This window comes from Macrobrachium nipponense, chromosome 38, assembly GCF_015104395.2.
Source record: "Macrobrachium nipponense isolate FS-2020 chromosome 38, ASM1510439v2, whole genome shotgun sequence".
Taxonomy (NCBI): Eukaryota; Metazoa; Arthropoda; class Malacostraca; order Decapoda; family Palaemonidae; genus Macrobrachium; species Macrobrachium nipponense.
The window spans coordinates 22638279-22659629 of NC_061098.1; the positions used below are offsets into that span (position 1 = coordinate 22638279).

Below are 21351 nucleotides of genomic sequence, written 5' to 3' on the forward strand. Positions count from 1 at the left end.
AACAATAATACACGCTGATTACTCTCTCTCTCTCTCTCTGAAAGAAAGAGAACTAACAATACTTTTTGTTATGTGGGGTACCTTGAAAGAGAATTAAAAAAACAATAGAAGGAAAGCGGGAAAAGTTTCCTGATTATTCAGTTACTAATTGCGGAATGCATGAATTTTTAAAAAATTATTTTAGTTTCTACGTAGTTATCACATTACAGTATATGTAATATTATATATAATCATAAATAAGTATAATTAACTCATTTTGATGATTAGAAAACAATATTCTTTAAATTTTAACATCCCTTGCCCAGTGAAAGAAATTGCAGTAATTACATTTAAAGCCAGGAACTCATAAGTAACAAATTGCCTCATAGGCATTCAAATAATTGGAAGTAATGAAACTAAGATTTTCAGATTTTTAGATGTGATCTGTAAATTTATATTTAAATGATCTGTAGAGAGTTTGATTATGGTGATTATTATTGTCATTGCATTGAAAGATAAATGTTTAGAGAATATATTGTTTCTACAGCTTGGTAATCGTTGTGGGAAGACTTACAGCCTCATTGTTGACAGTATAAAATATCAGATCATTTATGTATACAATTTTTGTTAAATATCAGTTTCACCTGTATATGCTAAGCACACAAAGGTTTAAGCATATGTGACATATTGATATACAGGATAATATCTAGAAAGAGAAAATTTATACTACCAAAACAGCTACCATGGGTTGTGAACTGCTCTTGTTTCTTTGTGGGGTTTATATCTTACCTAGCAGACCTTTAACTGTGTATTGTAGATGGGATACTTTTTGTTATTATTTTACAGTATTTGATGATGTATATATCGTTTCACTGTGTTCTTGTAGATATTATATACTTCATTTGGAACATAACTGAATCTTAATTGGAGTAAGATATTTAAAGTAAAGCAAAGTTAGGAAGATGCATGGTAGGTATGTATTTGGTCATTAATGTGTTACTTGGTTGATATTTTCCTATACTTTCCTACATTATTTTTCTTAATCTGAGATGCAGGTATTTAGGTCTATTTTGATATATAGTTTCTTTGCATTTATCTTACCACAAAAAGTTTGAATACAAGGTTCTTGTGAAAAGGAGCATGAAATCTACTGTGACTTCTGCATGTTGAAGTAATTTAATATAGCAATGCTTTATTGTATTTGGATGTGCCGTATTTATACAAATCGTTATTTATTTTCAACAACTCTTGTTGATATATACTGCGAAACAAGATGGAAGTAAGTAATGCTTTGCTAATATAGCAATGTTTTTGATGTTGCTGAAAGCATCATAACTCTAGCATAAATTTTTTGGTTTAGTGGCTTTCCATTACATTTACATTCTTGTGTTATAAACCATATAGGAGCTTGATCTCAGATCTCATTGGTGTGGTTGAATAATTTCATAATGATAGTTTTTTGTATTTTATCAGTTAGAGATGAACAGTAACTTTAACTGATAAGAGACTGTGAGGAACTTGATGTGTGAACCATTTTGGCCAAACTCTTGACTGATTGTTTTGGGTTCTCAGAAACAAACTTATTGAACTACAAAAATAGGCCACAGTTTACCTCTAGATTGGGAGGGATAGTGATGTGTTGATGAGGAGGTTTATTTGGCAGTTATTATTCATGTGGAAGTTTATGACCATTCGTTATATCTTTTTGTGTTTGTTGATGTTGTTGAGTGGTAAACATCAATAATTTTTATGATAAAAAATCCCCAATTCCCAGCACTTTGTTGCTGATTGGGGCTTTTCATATACCAACTACCTAGACCTGAATCATAACTTTTTGCCTAGTAGTTCCAAAATAAATATGCTATGCTTTGAAAAAGGCTAAAAACTGATGTAATGTGCCCTCAATGTTGGGTCGGATAACTTTGAACTGCACTGTTGGTAAAGTCTATACACTTTCAGAGATACAAACAGACTGGGTCACAAGTTAAAATTGTGTCTGGAGCACTCCCCTTTGCCACCCGTAACTTCAAATTTTGCTCTGGGTGCCTATTCTGCTGGTAAGAATTTGTGCAAAGAACAGAACGAGGAAGAAGAAGAGTGTTCCTTTAACCCCTTCCCTGATTATCCCTAGTATTCTCATGATTAAGTATGTACCATGTATTCTTCTGACAATCATGAGAATATTTGTTGATACTCTTAAAACATTCCCACTTGTTTCTATCTTCTCAATTTAACTCAGTATGTAATAAATACCCATTTTCTAAATTTCCCATTTTTCTGTAATGCAAACTTGCATTATATTTGGTATGTACTGTGATGTGTAACTAAAATAGAGGTTTGTATTGATTGAACATAAAAACTGTTAAGAATTTTACATATTTATGCTTGTCTTTTCTGCTCAAATACAAATAGTAAAGAAAGCTGTGCTTTTGGTTTGGATGTGCAAAAACATTATTGCAGATCTCAAAACATGTTTGAATAATTCTGATAGACTGAAATTTGAGTGATCATTGGGTAATACTTAATTAGCAGCTGTTAAGTTACTTGGAGGATATACTGGGCATTGTAGTTTGTGATTTTGTCTAATTCTAGCAAAAGAAATTTATCACAGCTCTTAAGCCAATTATTGTATAACAGAAATCATCCTTTTCAGTGAATTAAGTTCTGAGGCAATGGGTTATCCGTCTGTGACAGACTTCAGGCTTCTGGTGACTTTTGCAGAAAAATTAACCAGTGAAATTATGTATGCCAGGTATTGGATATAAAATACTCAGAAAAAATGAAAACTTTAAGCTAGTATTACAATCTTGGCTAGAATATATGTGCTGTACATCATTTGTAACAGTGTTAATTTTAATTATTTTTTTTATTTAAAACACATTGCTCAATGTGTTTGGGAGGGTAAATAGAAAGTAACTTTTAAGTAGCTTTATATGGTAATTACTATATAATGCATTATTATAACCAGCTGCTGCTAGTTTGGCAATTATGAAAAGCATATTTTTTCTCTCGTGCTGATTTGACATTCAATATTAACTTCAGTATTAGTCTCTTTTTTTTATATTCAGTAATATTTTTTATCATATAGTATATAGCTGTTGTAGTAGAATTTAGGATTAAAAGGCTACATTTGTGGAAGCTGTAGTGGTGCAGTGTGTTTTTTTTTTAATTTAAAAGGCTGTTGTGGAAGTAATTTTTTAGGTTGTACAATTATTGAGTACTGTAATTTTATTATTCCATATATGTATTCTTATTGCTGTTTTTTTATTTGATTCTTATGTCAGTAACCAGCTGTTTCAAGGACCATTTGAATTTTATCTCCATGTTCATGTTCACTTCTGTTAGACTTCTGATAATGAAATGGTTATCTCAAGCTTCCTTCTTTTTACATTAGAATGCTTTTCAACTTTGTGTCGCTCAAATTTTTTTCCCTCATGCCCCTCCACATGTAAACTGATTTCAATTACCCATTTTATCTAAGGTTTTTGACAAGCTGCTCTTCACTTGGCTCGCTTTTCTATTTAACCTGCACCTATATGCTTTTCAACTTTTGTGTCGTTCAAATTTTTGTCCCTCATGCCTCTCCACATATAAACTGATTTCAGTTACCCATTTTGTCTAAGGTTTTTGATAAGCTGCTCTTCATTTGACTCGCTCTTCTATTTTACCCGAAATAAGAGCCATTTCTACTTATTTACTCATAGTATTGCTTTTCAACTTTTGTGTCGCTCAAATTTTTGTCCCTTGTACCCCTCCACATATAAACTGATTTCAAGTACCCATTTTATCTAAGGTTTTTGATAAGCTGCTTTCCAAGCATCTATATAGGTTTGTTGAAGATACTAACCTAGCAGCCTTGGTACTTGTGATTACTCTTGTCAGTATTTGCTAGCTTGCAGAGTGCTCTTTTTGAGGGTGCAAAGGCATGCATGATTGGTCTAGATTTTATGGCAGCCTTTAATTGCATGAATCATGAAGCACTTATCTATATGTTAATATTATTGGGAGTTGGTAGATCTTTTGTTAATATTTTAAATGAATTTTTAATAGGCAGAACCCAGAGCATCTGTGTTGATGGCCAGTATAATAGCTTTAGTAATTTCAAAGTTTTCCTGAAAGTACATAGTGTACTTGGCCCTTTGCTATTTATAATCTATATTAGTGACATATGACAAGGTCTAGAGAACAGTCCTTTGGAAAGGTCTGGAGAACAAACTGATTGTGTTTGCTGATGATATTGCTCTTCTAGCTGTTGTTCCTTCCCCATACCTTAGGTCTATGGGTGCAGAATCCTTGAACAGAGATCTGGTTCATATTTATTAGTAGATTCAGATGCCTTTGCATCCTGATTTACTTATATACGGTTTAAAAGTAATCCCTCAGTTATCCAGATTAATAGAGCCAATAATGTTAAAGTCCGGATATTGGTGAAAAAAAAAATTAATGGGTGTGCAAGGGCTGCTCCCTATTTCTTCCTCACCTAACATTGTCAGTTCTGAATGGTGGTAGACACACAATATTCTTATCAACAAAAACCATCACACTTTAAACTGAAAGCTTTATGCAAAAAGCAATTTAACTCGTTATTTTCTCATATCTGTAAACAAAGTAAACCCCATAAATATACTAACATGAAAAGTAACCTCCTTTTCTCTTGTACCTGATGCAGTTCAGTAGGGTACACATTTTTCATTTGTAGCCATAAACATTAAATATGCTTATAAACAACATCCATCACACTTTAAACTGAAAACTTTATGCCAAAAATGATTGTCTACCATATTTTCCCATTTTTAAATATCTAACTTCCCTGGTAGTTACATATATATAGCTCAATCCCGCTGATTCGTCGCGCGCACGGCAGAAATTCAAAATTCGCGGCTATCGCTGATAGACGGTCAGGTGATCATACCTGTACTCCCTCTATCCAGGTATCTGGAACCATTCCCATTTGTCCTCAGAAATTCCCTGCCGTCGCTCGGTGCAGCACGTTTGGAAATTCGCTCTTCTTTGTTTGGGTTTGCTACAATTGGTGAAGTACCCATTTTTTCTTGGTTTTTTCGTTGATGGCTTTCGCTGATTTTGGACTATTCTTGGCTTTTCTTTGTGCTTAGATAGACTTTGTTGTTTTCCGACTTGGAATTTTTTCTCTGATTTTGGTTTTCTCAAGATGGCTGACTCTGTTGTGAGAATGTGTGTGAAGGGGTGCAAGACCCGGCTTCCTAAAGCCGCTCTTGATCCTCACTCAATTTGTAAGCATTGCAGAGGACACGTTTGTACTGTTGAAGATAGATGCAATGAATGTGAGAGTCTGTCGGAGAGAGAATGGAGAGACTATGATAGATATGTGAGACGTTTAGAAAGAGACAGAATTAGGAGAGCTAGATCTTCTAGTGTTCTTTCTTCTAGATCTTCTGATAATCTGCCCCCTTCTAATGTATCTAAATCTAATATTCCTAATCTTGATCCTAAGGTAGTAGTACCAGATCCTCCTACGGAGTCGGAGGTAAGTGAACCAACCATGAAGGATATTATGGCCGCGATTTCTGCCTTAGGGGTACAAGTGAAATCCCTTACTTCGGATAAGGAAGTGATGTGGGGTGTGCAACGCAAATTCGGTGATAGTGATAGTGCAGTGGAGGGTGCGTCCGTTCGTGTCTGTCATGCTCCTAGCCCTGGACCTCTTCCATGCTCCCCAACCCCTGGGAGAAGGAACGTTTGACCGGCTAAGGGAGGTGAGAGACGTTAAACAGCGGAACGGGCGTCCCCATCGCGTAATCCTGTGACCGTCATCCCCAGGAACACACTAAAGTCGCCACAGGAAAGGTGAAGAATGAGGAATGTTGTTCGGATCCTTGCTCTCATGCCAATATAAGAGGCAAGATGTTCGACCACAGGCGGCTGTCCCCTTTGGCAGGAGGTAGGGAAGTTTCGGACGAAGAGAGACTTTCGGTGCTTGCGTCTTCGTCTGATGACGCAAGACCTCGACGCGGTTGGCGTCAACCCCTACAGTCAAGACCCCTCAAGAGACGCAAGTCCCCCGTAGCGTTACAACAACCGTCGTGCAGTAATTGGAGCTCGCCGGAGAAGTTCTTATCGGAGGAGGACGACGCATCCGCTCCGAAACAGAGACGCATGACGCACAGCTCTTCGGAAGAAGGAGAAGTTTGCTTTACATCGGTGCATGCTTCCTCCCCCTCCCCAGACTGGGAGGTGTCTCAAAGAGCGTCTCCACCTCGTCGACAAAAGACCACTACTAGTGTCCTCCGAAGCGGTAGATGGACGGGCAGTGCCGCCTTCAGTCATTCCCCAACAGCAATAGGCCACCCGCAAGCAGCGTTCTTGTCGGACTTCAACAGTCCATTTCGTCCCTGTTTGACGCCTTCAAGTCACAAGGATTGAAAGGAGAGACGCACAAGAGAGAACCCAAGGACATTAACGGGCCAGTCAAGAGGATACGATCGGAATCGGCTCAGGGAGACGCTTCCGGTCAGCGTGACTCGGACTCGCTGCAAGCTGCAGCGGGGGTAGACGCTCCCTCGCAGCAAGCTGGACGCATAACGGAAAGCTCAAGGAGCGTGAACGCTCCGGTCACAGGCTGCGGGACGCAGTCAGGACCGCCGGACAGACAGGACGACGGAGGTGAATTCTTCCACGCTCGTTCGACATCGACAATGTCAATCCGCTAGAAGAGATCTCGGACTTTGAGACGCAAGAAAATCTGCACGAAGCGGATCTCAAAAGGTTACTTGCGGTCTTGGTAGACTTGTATCCGGCAGACTTCCAGCAAGCAGTTCCTCGAAGTCCACCCTCGCAATTTTTGAAGAGCAGACCTCAGAAGTCTTCCTCCTTCAGGAAGACGGTTTTGGCCAGATCGGCCAAGAAAGCTTTGTCTACGCTGAACGATTGGATTCTCAAGAAGAAGGAACAGGGTAGGACTACCTTTTCCGTTCCTTCCCCCCAACGAGATTGGCCTCTCGATCGAGCGTGTGGTAGAGACGGGGGTGGGAAAGCTCCTCGGATTGGGAGTTCCTGCTTCCTTCCAAGGGGACTTTTCCAGGCTTGTAGACGCATCGCGTAGGACTGCCATGTCCAAGGCTAAGGTTATGTGGTCCGGTTCAGAAATAGAACACTTGCTGAAAGGCATTTTCAGAACCATTGAAGTCTTCAGCTTAATGGATTGGACTCTTGGAGCTCTCGCTGATGTGTCGGACGACAAGAACGAGAGACTGATGCATTTGATTGCCTGTCTCGATAAGGCGGTAAGGGAAGGCACTGTCGAGCTAACGGCCCTTTTTGCAGCTGGCATCCTTAAGAAGAGGGCTATGTTTTGTTCCTTTCTTTCGTCGGGAGTGACTTTAGCACAGAAGTCAGAGCTTTTATATGCTCCGCGTTAACGAAACAGCTATTCCCTTCAGAGCTGGTAAAGGACTTGTCGGCTGTTCTTGCTCAACAAGCAACGCAAGACTTGATCACCAGGACTGCTAGGAAGGTACTTCCGGCTAACTTTTTAGCCAGGAAGGAGAAGGAGACTCCTCCCACGCGTCAGCCCTTTCGTGGGAAGGCTTTTGCGAGAGGAACCCAGAAGACGGTGCAGGAGGACAACCCAGGAAAACCCCTAAGCTGCAACTAAACCCCGGAAATGATTTTGTCAGCCTCCAGACACGAGGTGGGAGCCAGGCTTTACCAATACTGGCAAGAGTGGAAAAAACTAAGGGGACGGACGAATGGACAATCGAGGCAATCAAGGAAGGATACAAGATCCCTTTCCAAGGAAGCCCCCTCTTTCGTCAGAACCGTTAGAGTTGACAGCCACTTATTCAGGAAACAAAGCAACAGCTCTGCAGGAGCAAGTCGATCAGATGCTGTCAAAAGCGGCGATAGAAATAGTAGAGAATACCTCTTCGGAGGGATTTTACAACAGGCTATTTCTGGTACCAAAGAACTCGGGGGGGGGGGGGGGGGGGGGGGGGGGGGGGGGGGGGGTGGAGACTCGTGCTGGACGTAAGTCCTCTGAACAATTTCGTAAGCAAAGTCAAGTTTGCTATGGAGACAGCAGGCGTCAGTCCTAGCAGGCACAGACAGGGGGACTGGATGGTGTCGATAGACCTGCAGGACGCTTATTTCCACGTCCCAATCCATCCGGATTACAGGAAATACCTGAGATTTGTTCATCGGTCAAAAACGTATCAGTTCAGAGCACTTTGTTTTGGACTAAACACGGCTCCTTACGTTTTCACTCGAGTGGTGTCGAACGTATCCTGGTGGTTACATCTGGAAGGGGTACGGATTTCGATGTACCTGGACGACTGGATAATCAGAGCCAAGTCGCAAGTAAGGTGTCTGGAGGACCTACAAGTAACTATGACGTTAACACAACAGTTGGGGCTGTTAGTAAACCTAGACAAATCACAACTGACTCCTTCACAAGACATCATCTACCTGGGGATGAGGATTCAGTCAGTGGTTTTTCGGGCTTTTCCAGCCCCGAATCGCATTCTAGAATGCTTAAGAAAGGTGAAGCTCTTCCCAGGGAGATGGACCTGCTCGGCGAGGGAATGGATGAGTCTGCTGGGGACCCTTTCCTCGATCGAACAATTCGTCTCCCTGGGAAGATTGCACCTTCGTCCACTTCAGTTTCATCTAGCAAGTTACTGGACGAGAGACCAAGACCTCGAGACATGGATTCCGATTCCTCGGGAAATCAAGGATCATTTGAGTTGGTGGGACGATCCCAAAAAACTTCAAGAGGGCCTCGAACTTCAACAGAAGAAACCCGATCTAGTGTTGTATTCAGACGCATCGGACGTGGGATGGGGTGCAACACTGGGGAAGGACAAGATCTCTGGTCTATGGCAAGATCATCAAAAAGAATGGCATATAAATATGAAGGAGCTGACGGCCATTCATTTAGCCCTTCTGCACTTCCAGGAGGAAGTCAAGAACAAGGTAGTTCAGGTCAACGCGGACAACACCACGGCGTTGGCCCACATAAAGAAACAGGGAGGCACTCGGTCGGACTCCCTTTACGAGGCAGCAAAGGATCTCTTATTGTGGGCGAAAGAGAGGAACATTACGCTTCTAACTCGCTTCATAGAAGGAGAGAAGAACGTCAGGGCGGATCTCCTCAGCAGAGAAAGACAGGTTCTCACGACGGAGTGGACCCTGCATCACGAGGTATGCAACAGACTTTGGGTTTGGGAAACTATGGGGAGAACCGACAAATAGACCTCTTTGCGACGCAGAAGACAAAGAGGCTACCTGTTTATTGCTCACCAATTCCAGACCAGGAAGCAGTGGCAGTGGACGCTTTCCTCATGGATTGGGAAAGACTAAACGCGTTCGCCTTCCCCCCCTTTCAAGGTCCTTGACAGAGTCCTGAAAAAATCAGGGAATCGGTCAACGCCCGGATGATTCTAATAGCTCCGTTGTTTTGGCCCACGAGATCCTGGATCACGGAGGTGATGAATGGCTGGTAGACACCCCCAGATCGTTGCCCTGTCGGAGCGATCTACTCAAACAGCCACACTTAGAGAGATACCATCAAAATCTCCTCGCTCTCAATCTAACTGCCTTTTTACTATCGAAAAACTGGCAAGAGCAAAAGGCTTTTCGAGGGAAGCTGCGAGAGCAATCGCAAGAGCGAGGAGGACGTCCACGATCAAATTATATAAATCTAAGTGGGACGCCTTTAGAGAATGGTGCAGGATTAGAAACATTTCCTCTTCCAATACCTCTATAATTCAAATAAACAAGACTTTTTTTTGGTTATTTTCTAAGAAACCAACAGAAACTAGCGGTTCTACCATCAAAGGATACCGCAGTATGCTGACATCTGTTTTTCCGTCATAGGAACATTGACGTATCAGGAAACAAGGATCTCTCGGGACCTCATAAGGGTCTTCGAGACAGCTAAAAGGAAAAAGGACAATCAACCCCCGCCTTGGAATTTGGATGTTGTCCTGTCATTTTTAACTTCGAGTAGGTTCGAACCCCTCGACAAGGCGTCATGGAAGGACCTCACCAAGAAGACACTATTCCTGGTTGCATTGGCAACAGCCAAGAGAATAGGAGAGCTGCAAGCCTTTAGCAAGAATGTAGGCTTCAGTCGGGAGAATGCAGTCTGCTCGCTGCAACTAGGTTTTCTCGCTAAAAATGAGAATCCTTCTCATCCATTGCCTAGATCCTTTACCATCCCGGGGTTGTCTCATTTAGTAGGACAGGAAAAGGAGAGAGGACTTTGTCCAGTGAGAGCCCTAAAATTTTATTTACAGAAAACCAAACACTTAAGAGGACAGACGGACAATCTCTGGTGTTCGGTAAAAAAGCCTTCACTACCTTTGTCGAAGAACGCACTGGCGTTCTTTATCAAAGACTTGATAAGGGAAGCTCACCAGAACTGTGATAGAAAAGCTTCTCAATCCTCAAATCAAGGCGGCACCGAAAGTAAGAGCTGTGGCGACTTTGATGGCGTATCGACACAACAAGTCGATGAAGGCTATTTTAGAAGCGACTTTTTGGAGAAGCAAGTCGATCTTCGCAGATTGCTACCTCAAAGAGGTACAGACCCAGTATGAAGATTGTTGCTCCCTGGGTCCGTACATTGCCTCCGGCGCCGTAGTTGGAGAAGGTGCTACTGCCTCTAACCCATAACCTTTTTTTTTTATATATACCCTTGCTTTTCTTGAACTTGGTATCACAGGTTGTCTGTGAAGGTTGTCGCAACCTTCCACAGTCTGGGATGCAAGTCTAAGTTAGTGTTTTTTAGTGTGTTAGTTGGTCAGGTGGTCAGCTCATTGTCCATGGCTTTGCCAGGATAGCAAGGGTGGTGGTCTAGTCAGGTTAAGGTCGAGGACCGTCTGACAGCCCCACAGAGACTTTCTACAGCCCCTGGGTGGATCGCTCGGGTCTCTCAAGGAATGCAGGCTAATGAGGCAGGAAAACTTTAAAGCCAGCTTCCTTATCAGGTAAGAACCAGATTATTAGTCCAGCTAATTTGTAGCGATTAATAATTTTACGAATTCCCAACGGTGTCGCGGGTCAGTTCTCGAACCCACCACCAAAGGTGTCAATCAGCTATATATATGTAACTACCAGGGAAGTTAGATATTTAAAAATGTTTTTATTTTCATTTTAAAATAAGTTTTTTAAATATACTTACCTGGTAGTTACATATATAAAGGTCCCTCCCTCCTCCCCTCTGAGAACAGGGCATGGAATTTCTGAGGACAAATGGGAATGGTTCCAGATACCTGGATAGAGGGAGTACAGGTATGATCACCTGACCGTCTATCGGCGATAGCCGCGAATTTTGAATTTCTGCCGTGCGCGCGACGAATCGGCGGGATTAAGCTATATATATGTAACTACCAGGTAAGTATATTTAAAAACTTATTTTAAAATGAAAATAACATATTTATAACAAAGTAAATGGCATAAATTAAACTTAAAAACAAAAAAAGCCACCCCCTGCCTTTGCTCTCATACATGTCATGTAGTTCAGTAGGCTACGTGTTTTTCATTTACTGTAGAATACATTGTACCTATTGTTCATATAAAAGTATGTAATCCTTTTTACTCCTATTCAAACACAATCACATATAATAATTTATTCATACACTATTTCATCAAAGTACAATTCTAATAAACACTATAAAAAAAATATTTTTACTCTCTCCCTTACAGTGTGCGCTGACTTTCATGCTTAAGACGACCGGGCAATGCCATACTCCATTATTTGTGACCGGGTCCAACCTTGCTCCATCCTCTCAACAATTTCCAATTTTTGTTTATGGTCAACACCTTCCTTGCCCTCTTTAGGACAAGGTGGGCCATACACACCACACTGTCAGCAGCATGACACAATACATGCTTGAATTGCAATACTGCAGGCACTGCTAAAAACTTCACATGCTCAAAAATAGGCATATAGAATACAGTCCACTGAAAAACAGTTCAAACACTTTACAGATCAAGCACTAAGAGGGAAATCGGTCTTTGTTACCGAGTGCACTACTGCTTTTCCATGTGTAGCCAACTAGCATATAGTATGTTTATGAAGCTGTCTATCAGCCGTTCAAAAAAAAATAAAAAATCCAATGACATATTATTTGTCCACCCATGCACCTTCTACAGTTTGCTTATAAACTGACGATGTATCCATATCAGCCACTAACAAGTGATAAACAATGTGACGTTTCGTGACGTGAAGTGATGTTAACCTTTTGAGCCAATAGCCATCACGAAAGCTAACTCTTTCCCTTTAACTCTTTCACTGTGTATGTTCATGAGTTTGTGTCTCAGTGCATTACTGTATCACGTTTTACTATTTTTTTTACTGTGCTCGATTTAATGTACCATACTTCATTACAAGTTTAGGTTAATCCTGTTTATGATTAGCACACTGTTTATTTATGATTATCACACATCATAACAGTACCAACAGAGAATATTTTATATCTATTGATATTTCACCTCTAATCACCATAAAAATGTTTGAAATACCAAGGAATAAGTGCATATGTACATGTTACCTTTTTAAAAAATTTTCTGTACTACGTCTAATGTACCTTACTTCATTACAAGTTTTGTTGACGCTAGTTATTATCTCACATATCATAACAGTACACAAGAGAATACTTTGTCACTGTGATATTTATCATCTAATCACTGTAAAAATATTTAAAAGCAAATTTCATACTTACGCAAGACAAAACCAAGCAGGCTGTAGCATGTTTACCCATGCCATGGAATTAGTGTGTACATATGTGTTGCCTTTTTTTATTTGCTGCAGTGGGAGAGGGTGTGTTAGTGAACTTTAGTGGACCACCAAATGGCTTGTGAGTCATGGCTTCCATTAAGAGGATTACTAGGAAGATGGTAGAATCAAATATAAGTCACAATGAAGAAATGGTTACCTTTCGTTATGAAAATCAAATGACACTACCCTACAAATAGGATAAACATATTATAAAAGACAAGTTTAAAGTTAAATTGATTCTAAGTACGATTATCTCTCTCTCCTCTCTCTCCCTTCTCTCTCTCCCCTTCCCTCCCCTCTCTTCCTCCCTTCCCCTCCTCCCCCCTCCTCCTCCCCTTCCTCGGTCTTCCCCCCTCTCCTCTTTCTCTCTCCTCTCCTCTCCTCTCTCCTCTCCCCCCTTTCTCCCGCTCTCTCTCTCTCCTCTCTCTCTCTCTCTCTCTCTGTACACTGCACAAATCCATTAACAAAATGTGAATTACTATATAATAAACATAAAAACATGAAACCAAACAAGCTCTATCAAGTCGGTCTACTCTGTTTTCTTCACCTATGCTACACTGTATCCCCACCCCTTTCCAACCATAGAAACTGCTTCCCAGCTCCACCTAACTTCCAAACAACAACTCTGAGTCCTCCTCTATGCAGCCTTACTGCCTCTCTTCTCCAATGGCACCAACAGTGTTACCAGCATGTTCTTGAGGCTGTACATCATTGCTAACCATTGGAGGCAGTTTTTTCAAATTTTTTGGAATTCATATATATCATATATCTTTGGGGCCTTGATCCCTGGTTTGAGTGTGTCGGATAATGTCGAGTTTTGGATAATGGCAATCTGGATAACTGAGGGATTGCTGTAGATGGTATAGTTTCAAATATCAGTGATTAAGATTTTAGGCATAACTTTTGCTAGTAAATGGCCTTTTTAGCTTCCTGTTCTTCAGTGTGGTCTTCCTGTGCTGTCGCTCACTTCACAAAGTCTTGGATAGTGTTACATTAACAGCAAAGTTTATTTTGCCCACTCTTAATGTTTACTTGTGGCATATTTGTGAAGAAAGTTCATTGTTTGTTTCATAAAATGTACTACAATGACAGACTTCCTCTCTGCTCTCTTTACTTGACTTACATAGTTGCTTTTGCTCACAACACCAGACAGACTGCTTCTGATTTCCAAATATTTGAAAGAGGTGCAAATGAATTCCTGCTCTCTGCTGATGTCTCCTGAATATCGGCTGTATTGGTTTTATTAACCTAACCTAATCTAACCTCTACAGGCTAATATGCCATCGGTGCCCTCTTAGGTTTGTAGTCTGGTAACTCTGTCCATAAGAGTTTACAGCTGAAGATTTAAAGAAAGAAAGAAAGAAAGAAAGAGAAACAAAAATTTCTTGCTTGTCTAGTAAGTTTAGAAGCATAAGTTGTGATGAAATTCCATAATGCTCCTATTGATTAAACTTCATTTTCCATTTTTCATTGGAAGATGAATACCATTGCCTAATATGCTACAACAGACTTGATTGGTTATAATCTGTGTATCAGTTGGGGATTTATGTGACATGATTTACTGTAAAACAGATTCACTGAGGTGATGATGGCTTCCAAGCCACCTTCCTTCGTGCAGTTTCATATTGTTTGACTTTCATAATTCTTTTGTTTCATTTGTTTTGAGTGCTTGTTCAGCTAAGTTTCATGACTTTTTATGAATGTTTGTTTATTTGCTTTTCAAGTCCACCTGAAGATACTACAGTCGTCTCCTGATATTCGCGTAGGATACATACCACACCCACTTGCGAATACCGGAACCCTCTCAAGAAATGCTTATAACTGCCTATTTTGATATTAGTTTGAACACCAAAGTCCCCCTCTAAAATGCTTATGACTGCCACATATTTTAATAGTTTAAACGCCAAATATGGATACCTTAAACTATCATTCTAAAACAGTCAGGAAAATATTAAAATTAATTCCTGTATGAAAGAATCTGTGAATAGACAAATTTTCCACGAGTAAAATGGATATATGCTCCCCAGAAAAATCAGTGAATAACAGAAGCCGCGAATAAGCGGGAGTCGACTGTGCTTTTAGTTTTTAAATATGTAGTTGTCATATCACTAAGGTAAGTTATTTTCTGACCCTTAGGAGGCTTTTAGTGATCATATACTACAGGTTCACAATCCCTTATCTGAAATCCTGGGAGGCCAACTGTGTTTAGGTGTTCAGATTTTTTTTGATTTTGGAACTAAAGTTTGCTGCTCTGGAGTAGCATCTTGTAATTAAACATTACTACTGTAACATTAAAACATGAATATTCCTATACATATGAACACTCACACCGAGTGAGACAAATAAAAAACTACGAGGTTTATAAAGTAATAATATGTATATTGATAGATGAAATACAGTAGTACCTCAACTTATAAGATGCTTTTGGGGTCTGGCCTTTCTGGTAAGTAACACAACTTTTCAAGTAACAAAAACTACATTATAGCCGGCGCTTGAATGTTTTCCTAATATCTTACAGCCAACAGCATTTCCACATAGTTCCTAACGTAGACATAACATTCAATATAAGGGACATATCTACATAACATTCAGTATAAGGGACATCTGAAAATGTCTCAAATCTAAAATGGAGATCGGTTAAGTTGAGGTGTTACTTAGGTGATTAAAGCTGAAATAATGAAAGAGTGGATAATTAAGACCATAGGTAAACAATGTACGTACTAGCAGATTTTTATTTTCAACAACAACATTATGTAAAAACTAAAAAATATGCAGATTTAAAAAGAATTGTAATTAGAGTAGTACTATCTTTGGTGATCTCAGTATAAAGCAAGAAAAGCCAGCAAATAGCACTGTGAGCACTGAGCCATAATGGACAGCTGCCACACCTAAGTGACTCAGGGTGTCTTAGTTCAGCTGCTGGCACTCCAAATGAACCTTATGACTGCCACTGAACCCTCCACAAAAAATTAAAGTTTATTTATCTTTTTGGTTTTAAAATTTTGGATAAGGGATTATTAATCTGTAGCCTAGAATTTGAATGCATGCCATTTTATTTATTTCTAATCAAGTGCACATGCATTTATGGTGCACATATTATTTTTTTATGTTGCTTTGTAATTTTTTTTATAAGATTTGAGATTTTAATCATTGCACTATCAAACCCCTAACGTCTCAGATTTTATCACAGGTTAATTATTACTGTGATAATTAAGTTACGTGCCTTCAACTGTTTTGTGCATGTACAGTACGTACTGTTAAATATAAAAAAAAGAAAATTACGCATTTAATTATTTTGATGTGTACTTCTATCAGGGTAAGTATGGTTAGACCTGTGTTGCTTGCTTGCTTATCAAGATCATAATGTAGAGAGGTCTGATACAGAAGTTTTAAAGTACTGAAGATTTTATATTCAGTTTATGCTAAAGAACTAAACTTTAGTACTGTCATTTTAATCTAACAGGATTTAGTTTTTTAATCATTTTCAGTGTTTGACTTGTAAACAGCTTGATCATTTATTTTCAGTTCACACCTGAAACGTCTTTCAACTTTGGATTCTTCGTGGGTGTTCAGCTCTCAGAATGGGTTGAATGCACGGAATCATCCTGCTTGGCTAACTTTATATCTAGAAGCCTGTAAGCTTTTAGATCTAATGTTAGCTTTGCCTGCACAACATTTGCCGCAGTTCCAAATGTGAGTACAAGTGTAGTGTTATCTGATGCAGTTTAAAAATAGTAGTATAGTGTTCCAAGACTGCAAGTATGTAAATGTGTTTAAAATCAAGTAATAGTATCAGAAGAGCATTTTTTCAGATTAGCGGCTGACATAGCATAATTATACTGGAACCCTATGCTCCAGCATGGAGCAAATGGAGATTTACAAATGTAATATGTAAAATATGACCAGGGATATTTTAACCCTCTGCTTATGATAATTGTATCTGAAGGTAGGAAAAAATGGACAGTAGAATCTATGTCGTGAAAAGAGAGTGGAAAATTAAAGGCATTATTTTTATCTTGGAGGAGTTAAAGTAGACTGCTCAGTAGATGTTTTCTGGAATCACTCCAAGTGAATGATATTTGCACCCCAACTGATGATGAATTTAGAAGATAAACTTGTATAAGAATTAAAAGGTGTGATTAGAATTGAAAGAATGAAAATGATCAATGGAGCTTCATTTTCACTTCCAGATGTAATTATTACATTCAATTGTACCTGCTTACCTAATGTAATAAAATCAGCATGGTAACGTTTTAAGGTTAAACAACATATTCCAAGACCAAGGAGATGTTTTTATTATGAAGAATATGGTCATTTCTTAGGATCTTGGAGGCAGAAGCTACAAGGCAGACCTGCCACGTGTGTTAGATGTAGTGAATAGAGCATGGTGTATGTTATAATGAAACAAAATGTATACATTGTGGAGACAATCTTCCATCTTCACAATATTGTGATGTGTACATCATAGGAAAAGAAATACAGACATTAAGGGTAACTGAATATCTCATGTCGTCGCCTTATTAAGATAAGTGCATAAGTAATTTTTTCAACTTTATGGGAAATAAGAAAAAACTTTTTCATTTTCTAGATTTTGGTATCAGTGAAATGCTTAGCATTTTATAACTGAATGATAGACAGACAAAAACATTTATATGCTTTTCTTATGTGTAAAGTGTTATTCTTTAAAATAAAACAAATTAAATTGACTTAGGCAATTTTAATGGAAAAGTTTTCATATGACATAGGCAAAATGCTAAAGTACCATTTAGTTCAAAACAGGGGAAAAAATAGGTACACATTCTGAAAAAAGTAGTTCAGACATTCTGAAGATGAAAATCAGTGAACAGTTCAAAATATAGTGCCAAAATCAGTGAAAAGTTCAAAATATAGTACCAATATATTTATTAGTAACAAAAAGTAATTAAGTATAAGACCACCTGAAAAATAAAGGAAAATTAATTATCTGATTCTCAAAACACTGTTTCCCTACATCTTTTCACAATCATGATTTATCTGTATAGTAACTTAATTTTTGAAAATAAACTTAAACATGAAAGGGGGAAATTAATCAAATAATTCTCAAAACCTTGTTTCCTTGTCTTTGTTCATAATTATGACTTACAGTACCTAAATCTTGTCACTATTCATTACTCGTGAGGCAAGGTATCAAAATAATTATAGCAGTCAGCTGGCATAACTGTCTTCATGGACTGTAGGTCGTTGAATGTATGCTTAGTTATAGGCAGTCTTGATGAAAACAATGGAATCCATTTAACTTCTACATTTTGAATCCGGTTTGGCAGAGTCTCTCACGTTGAGTGGATGTTAAATGACACCCTGAACTTCACTGTTCCATCAGTTTGGTACATTAAACCTCACAGATTGTGGACCACTGGATCGCCTGACCTTTTACCAGGTCTGATGCTGGTGAAGAATAAATTCTCCATCTTCATGAAGTCTTGGTGCTTCATCTGTTTGACTATGTATGTGGATAGTTTGATCCTCGCACACTGAATAAGTACTGCATAATCTTGTTCTGTGAAGACATCATTCACTAGTTTTCTTTCAATAGCGCTATGCATGGAGTCGCACCCATTTGCGTATGGCCTACAACAAGGTACTTCTGCACAATGCTGATGCCATGTTTTCTGGTAAGAGCAGAATAGGCATTGGCAACTTTCACGTTTCTGTTCTGGTAGCTACATCCATCACTCCAGATCACAAGCTCTTGTAAATTAGGGCTCTCTGAAATATAGTCTCTCTGAGATAAGTTCCCTCATTGAATTTATTTGTGAAGTAAAAAATTTCCACAGCTCTTGCTCCACCTAAATCACATTGTTTGACTTAGACAGTAAGGTCTATTTGCCCAAGTCACAAGACTGACTTAGGCAGTGCAGAGACTAATGCCTAAATCACCTTGTGATTCAGGCAAAATGTTTACCATGAATTCTCGCCCACTCATACTGAACCAATAATTTAGGTCATTTAGCAAAAGCTGCGCCACAGCCGGGAGAACTGACTTAGGCAAAAATCCAAAAATCACCCAAAAATGACCTAGGCAATTATTTTAATAAGGTGACGATATTTAAATGGGTTTAACTAAAAGGATGATGCACTCCCACTCTCCAGTTATATCACCAAGCAAGTATATGATGTAAATGGGAATCCCCATAATGGCTATACAGTGGACGCCCACCTATTCACGGTTCTGGGTTTGTGGCTTCACCTATTCGCAAATTTTTCTATAGAATGTCTATCCACATTATTCGCCGAAAATTTGCTTATTAGCTGAATTTTGTATAGAGAAATATATTTAGTAATTACAGTAATTTTAATTTTCATGACTACTAAATGTATTTTTCATGATAAAACTATTAAAAAATGCAGGTATAGTGTAAGTGTTTTAAGAAGGATATTTTTTGGTGTTTGAACTATCAAAATAGGCAGTTACTGTATAAGCACTTTCAGAGGGGTGTCAAGTATTCGTGTATTTGAGCTATTTGCGGGAGGGTTGTGGTATGCATCCCGCACAAATCCTGTGAGTCCACTGTATGTATCTGTAGAAGGGTGAAGGAAGGTTGGTCACTCCTTTACCATTCTTTTTGGAAAGGATCATAGTCTGGTAGTATTAGGGATTACCCACACTTCCCATGAACAGCATCTGGATTTCTAAAAATGCTTAAGAATGACTAGAACACTGATACTGAGATGACTGTATCCAAGGAACCTAGCCATGCTACTGTCACCCATAAATATTCAAACAAACATGCTGGATGTAGGTGCAGCCAAGTAGGCAGCATTAATGAAAGAAGAGGTGACTTGGGAGAGCAATTGTTAACATGGGTCATCTGGACAACTAATGTGTGAAGGGAAAGGTGAGGAGAGAAAGAACTGGAAAACAGATAAAAACATTGATAATTTCCCTCTACTAATACAGTCTGGAACATTTTAAACCACAAATGAATGTGCATGTACATTGGACAAGCAAATGTGAATAGGAAGGAGAGAAGAGAGAGGGAAAGTGGGTGAAAAATGAGGGAAGTATTGATAATTTCCATGTTGCAGTGCTTGAACATTAAAAAACCACAAAAGGGAACATTATATGAGTCATGAATCTATTTGAAAAAAAAATTGTTTTTAAAAATCTGGTGAGGACTATTATTACAGTTATCCATTTGATATGCAAAATTGATTTTTCTGAAATTTCTGTTACTCTTTTTTTTTGCAGGTATCGTTGGGCATTTGTTGGTCCAATTCCTAATGTAAAGAATGAAGAAAAGAATGAAGGAGCTGGCAACATTCTTCTTAAAAGCTGTGATTTTGTGCCTCACATTGCCCGCATAGCTAAACTGATGGCTGACAAGGTATTTGAGTGCTAAAATCCAAATTTCTTTTTTTATTATTGATTTTTATTTTGATATAAATATTTTTAGCCATGTTTATATATTTCAGTATCAAGTGGCAGAATTGCAATTGCATTAGCCTCCTTTTTTTGTTGTTTTTCATCAGAAATTTTAGTAAGTTGAGATCTCATTATTCCTATCTCTATGTACCACTTCTCCTTTAACTGCATATTAAGGTTTGCTACAGTGATCCATGCTCAAAAGTGATACCATATGATTAATTTTATCACCCTGTATCACTGATGCAACGTAAAATGTCATTCAACTGCCAAGTCATGTTAAACTTTTATTTTTTTTATTTTACCATCATATATGTTAAGTTTGTAAATTCATAACTGACTTTTTTCATGTGGCTGTATAAAGGATCACCGTTATGCATAGGTGTTATTCGTAGTCTGTGTGAAATTATTTTTTTTCAGCATGCTAAGCTCAAAGCTACTCAAATTGGCAATTAAAATTACCTCTGCAGCATGTACATAATATGTAACATTTGGTCTAACAAGCTCAAAGTTATAAAGCATTTTCAAAATAGAAATATGAATAGTACTAGTTAATTCACATTTTCTTCACTTTTTCATTTATATTTCATGGTACAGTATTCTCATTTATGTGAGAGAGAGAGAGAGAGAGAGAGAGAGAGAGAGAGAGAGAGAGAGAGAGAGAGAGAGAGAGAGAGAGAGAGAGAGAGAGAGAGAGCAGTAACATGCACATCTTCACTTTTTTATATATTTTTCATGGTACAGTATTCTCATTTATATTTGTTACTGTATTTTTTAATTTTTTTAATCTTTCAAACTAAAAGGTAAACGCAATTGTGTGTGGAGAGAGAGAGAGAGAGTGTCTACTTATTTAAACAGATACTTTTATTGGCAAAATGCTCATTACATTACAGAATGTATCTATACATCAGTCAGGAAACATTTTTCCTTGAAATTTCTCATTTTTCTTTCTTTGTTACAGCCTGCAAATAATAAGAACAACAACAAACTGCTCGACCATTGCCCAGGTCATTTGCTACTTACTGCACCCAACATATCTACTTTGGTAGATCTTCAGCCATTCTTTAATACCTTAGTATCCCCATCATTTACTCCAGTAGCAGCGACTGTTGGTCATTCAACTACTTCATCAACTGTATCAACTTCAGGATCTGGTCTATCCTCTAGTCTTTCTCACATAGAGGCAGTTATTGAAAGGGATTTTCTTGAA

The 21351-nt window shown here is 38.6% G+C and overlaps 1 protein-coding gene across 2 annotated transcripts in view; it reads left to right on the forward strand.

The window, feature by feature from the left end:
- Nucleotides 1–16407, forward strand: part of LOC135209704 (protein dopey-1 homolog) — a 67192-nt gene extending 50785 nt beyond the window's left edge. For both annotated transcript variants that reach the window (XM_064242466.1, XM_064242467.1), the window contains one exon: nucleotides 16265–16407. In XM_064242466.1, the coding sequence (XP_064098536.1) occupies nucleotides 16265–16275 (11 nt within the window). In that variant the 3' untranslated portion in view covers nucleotides 16276–16407. The remainder of the gene's footprint in view (nucleotides 1–16264) is intronic.
- The last annotated feature ends 4944 nt before the right edge of the window (nucleotides 16408–21351 follow it).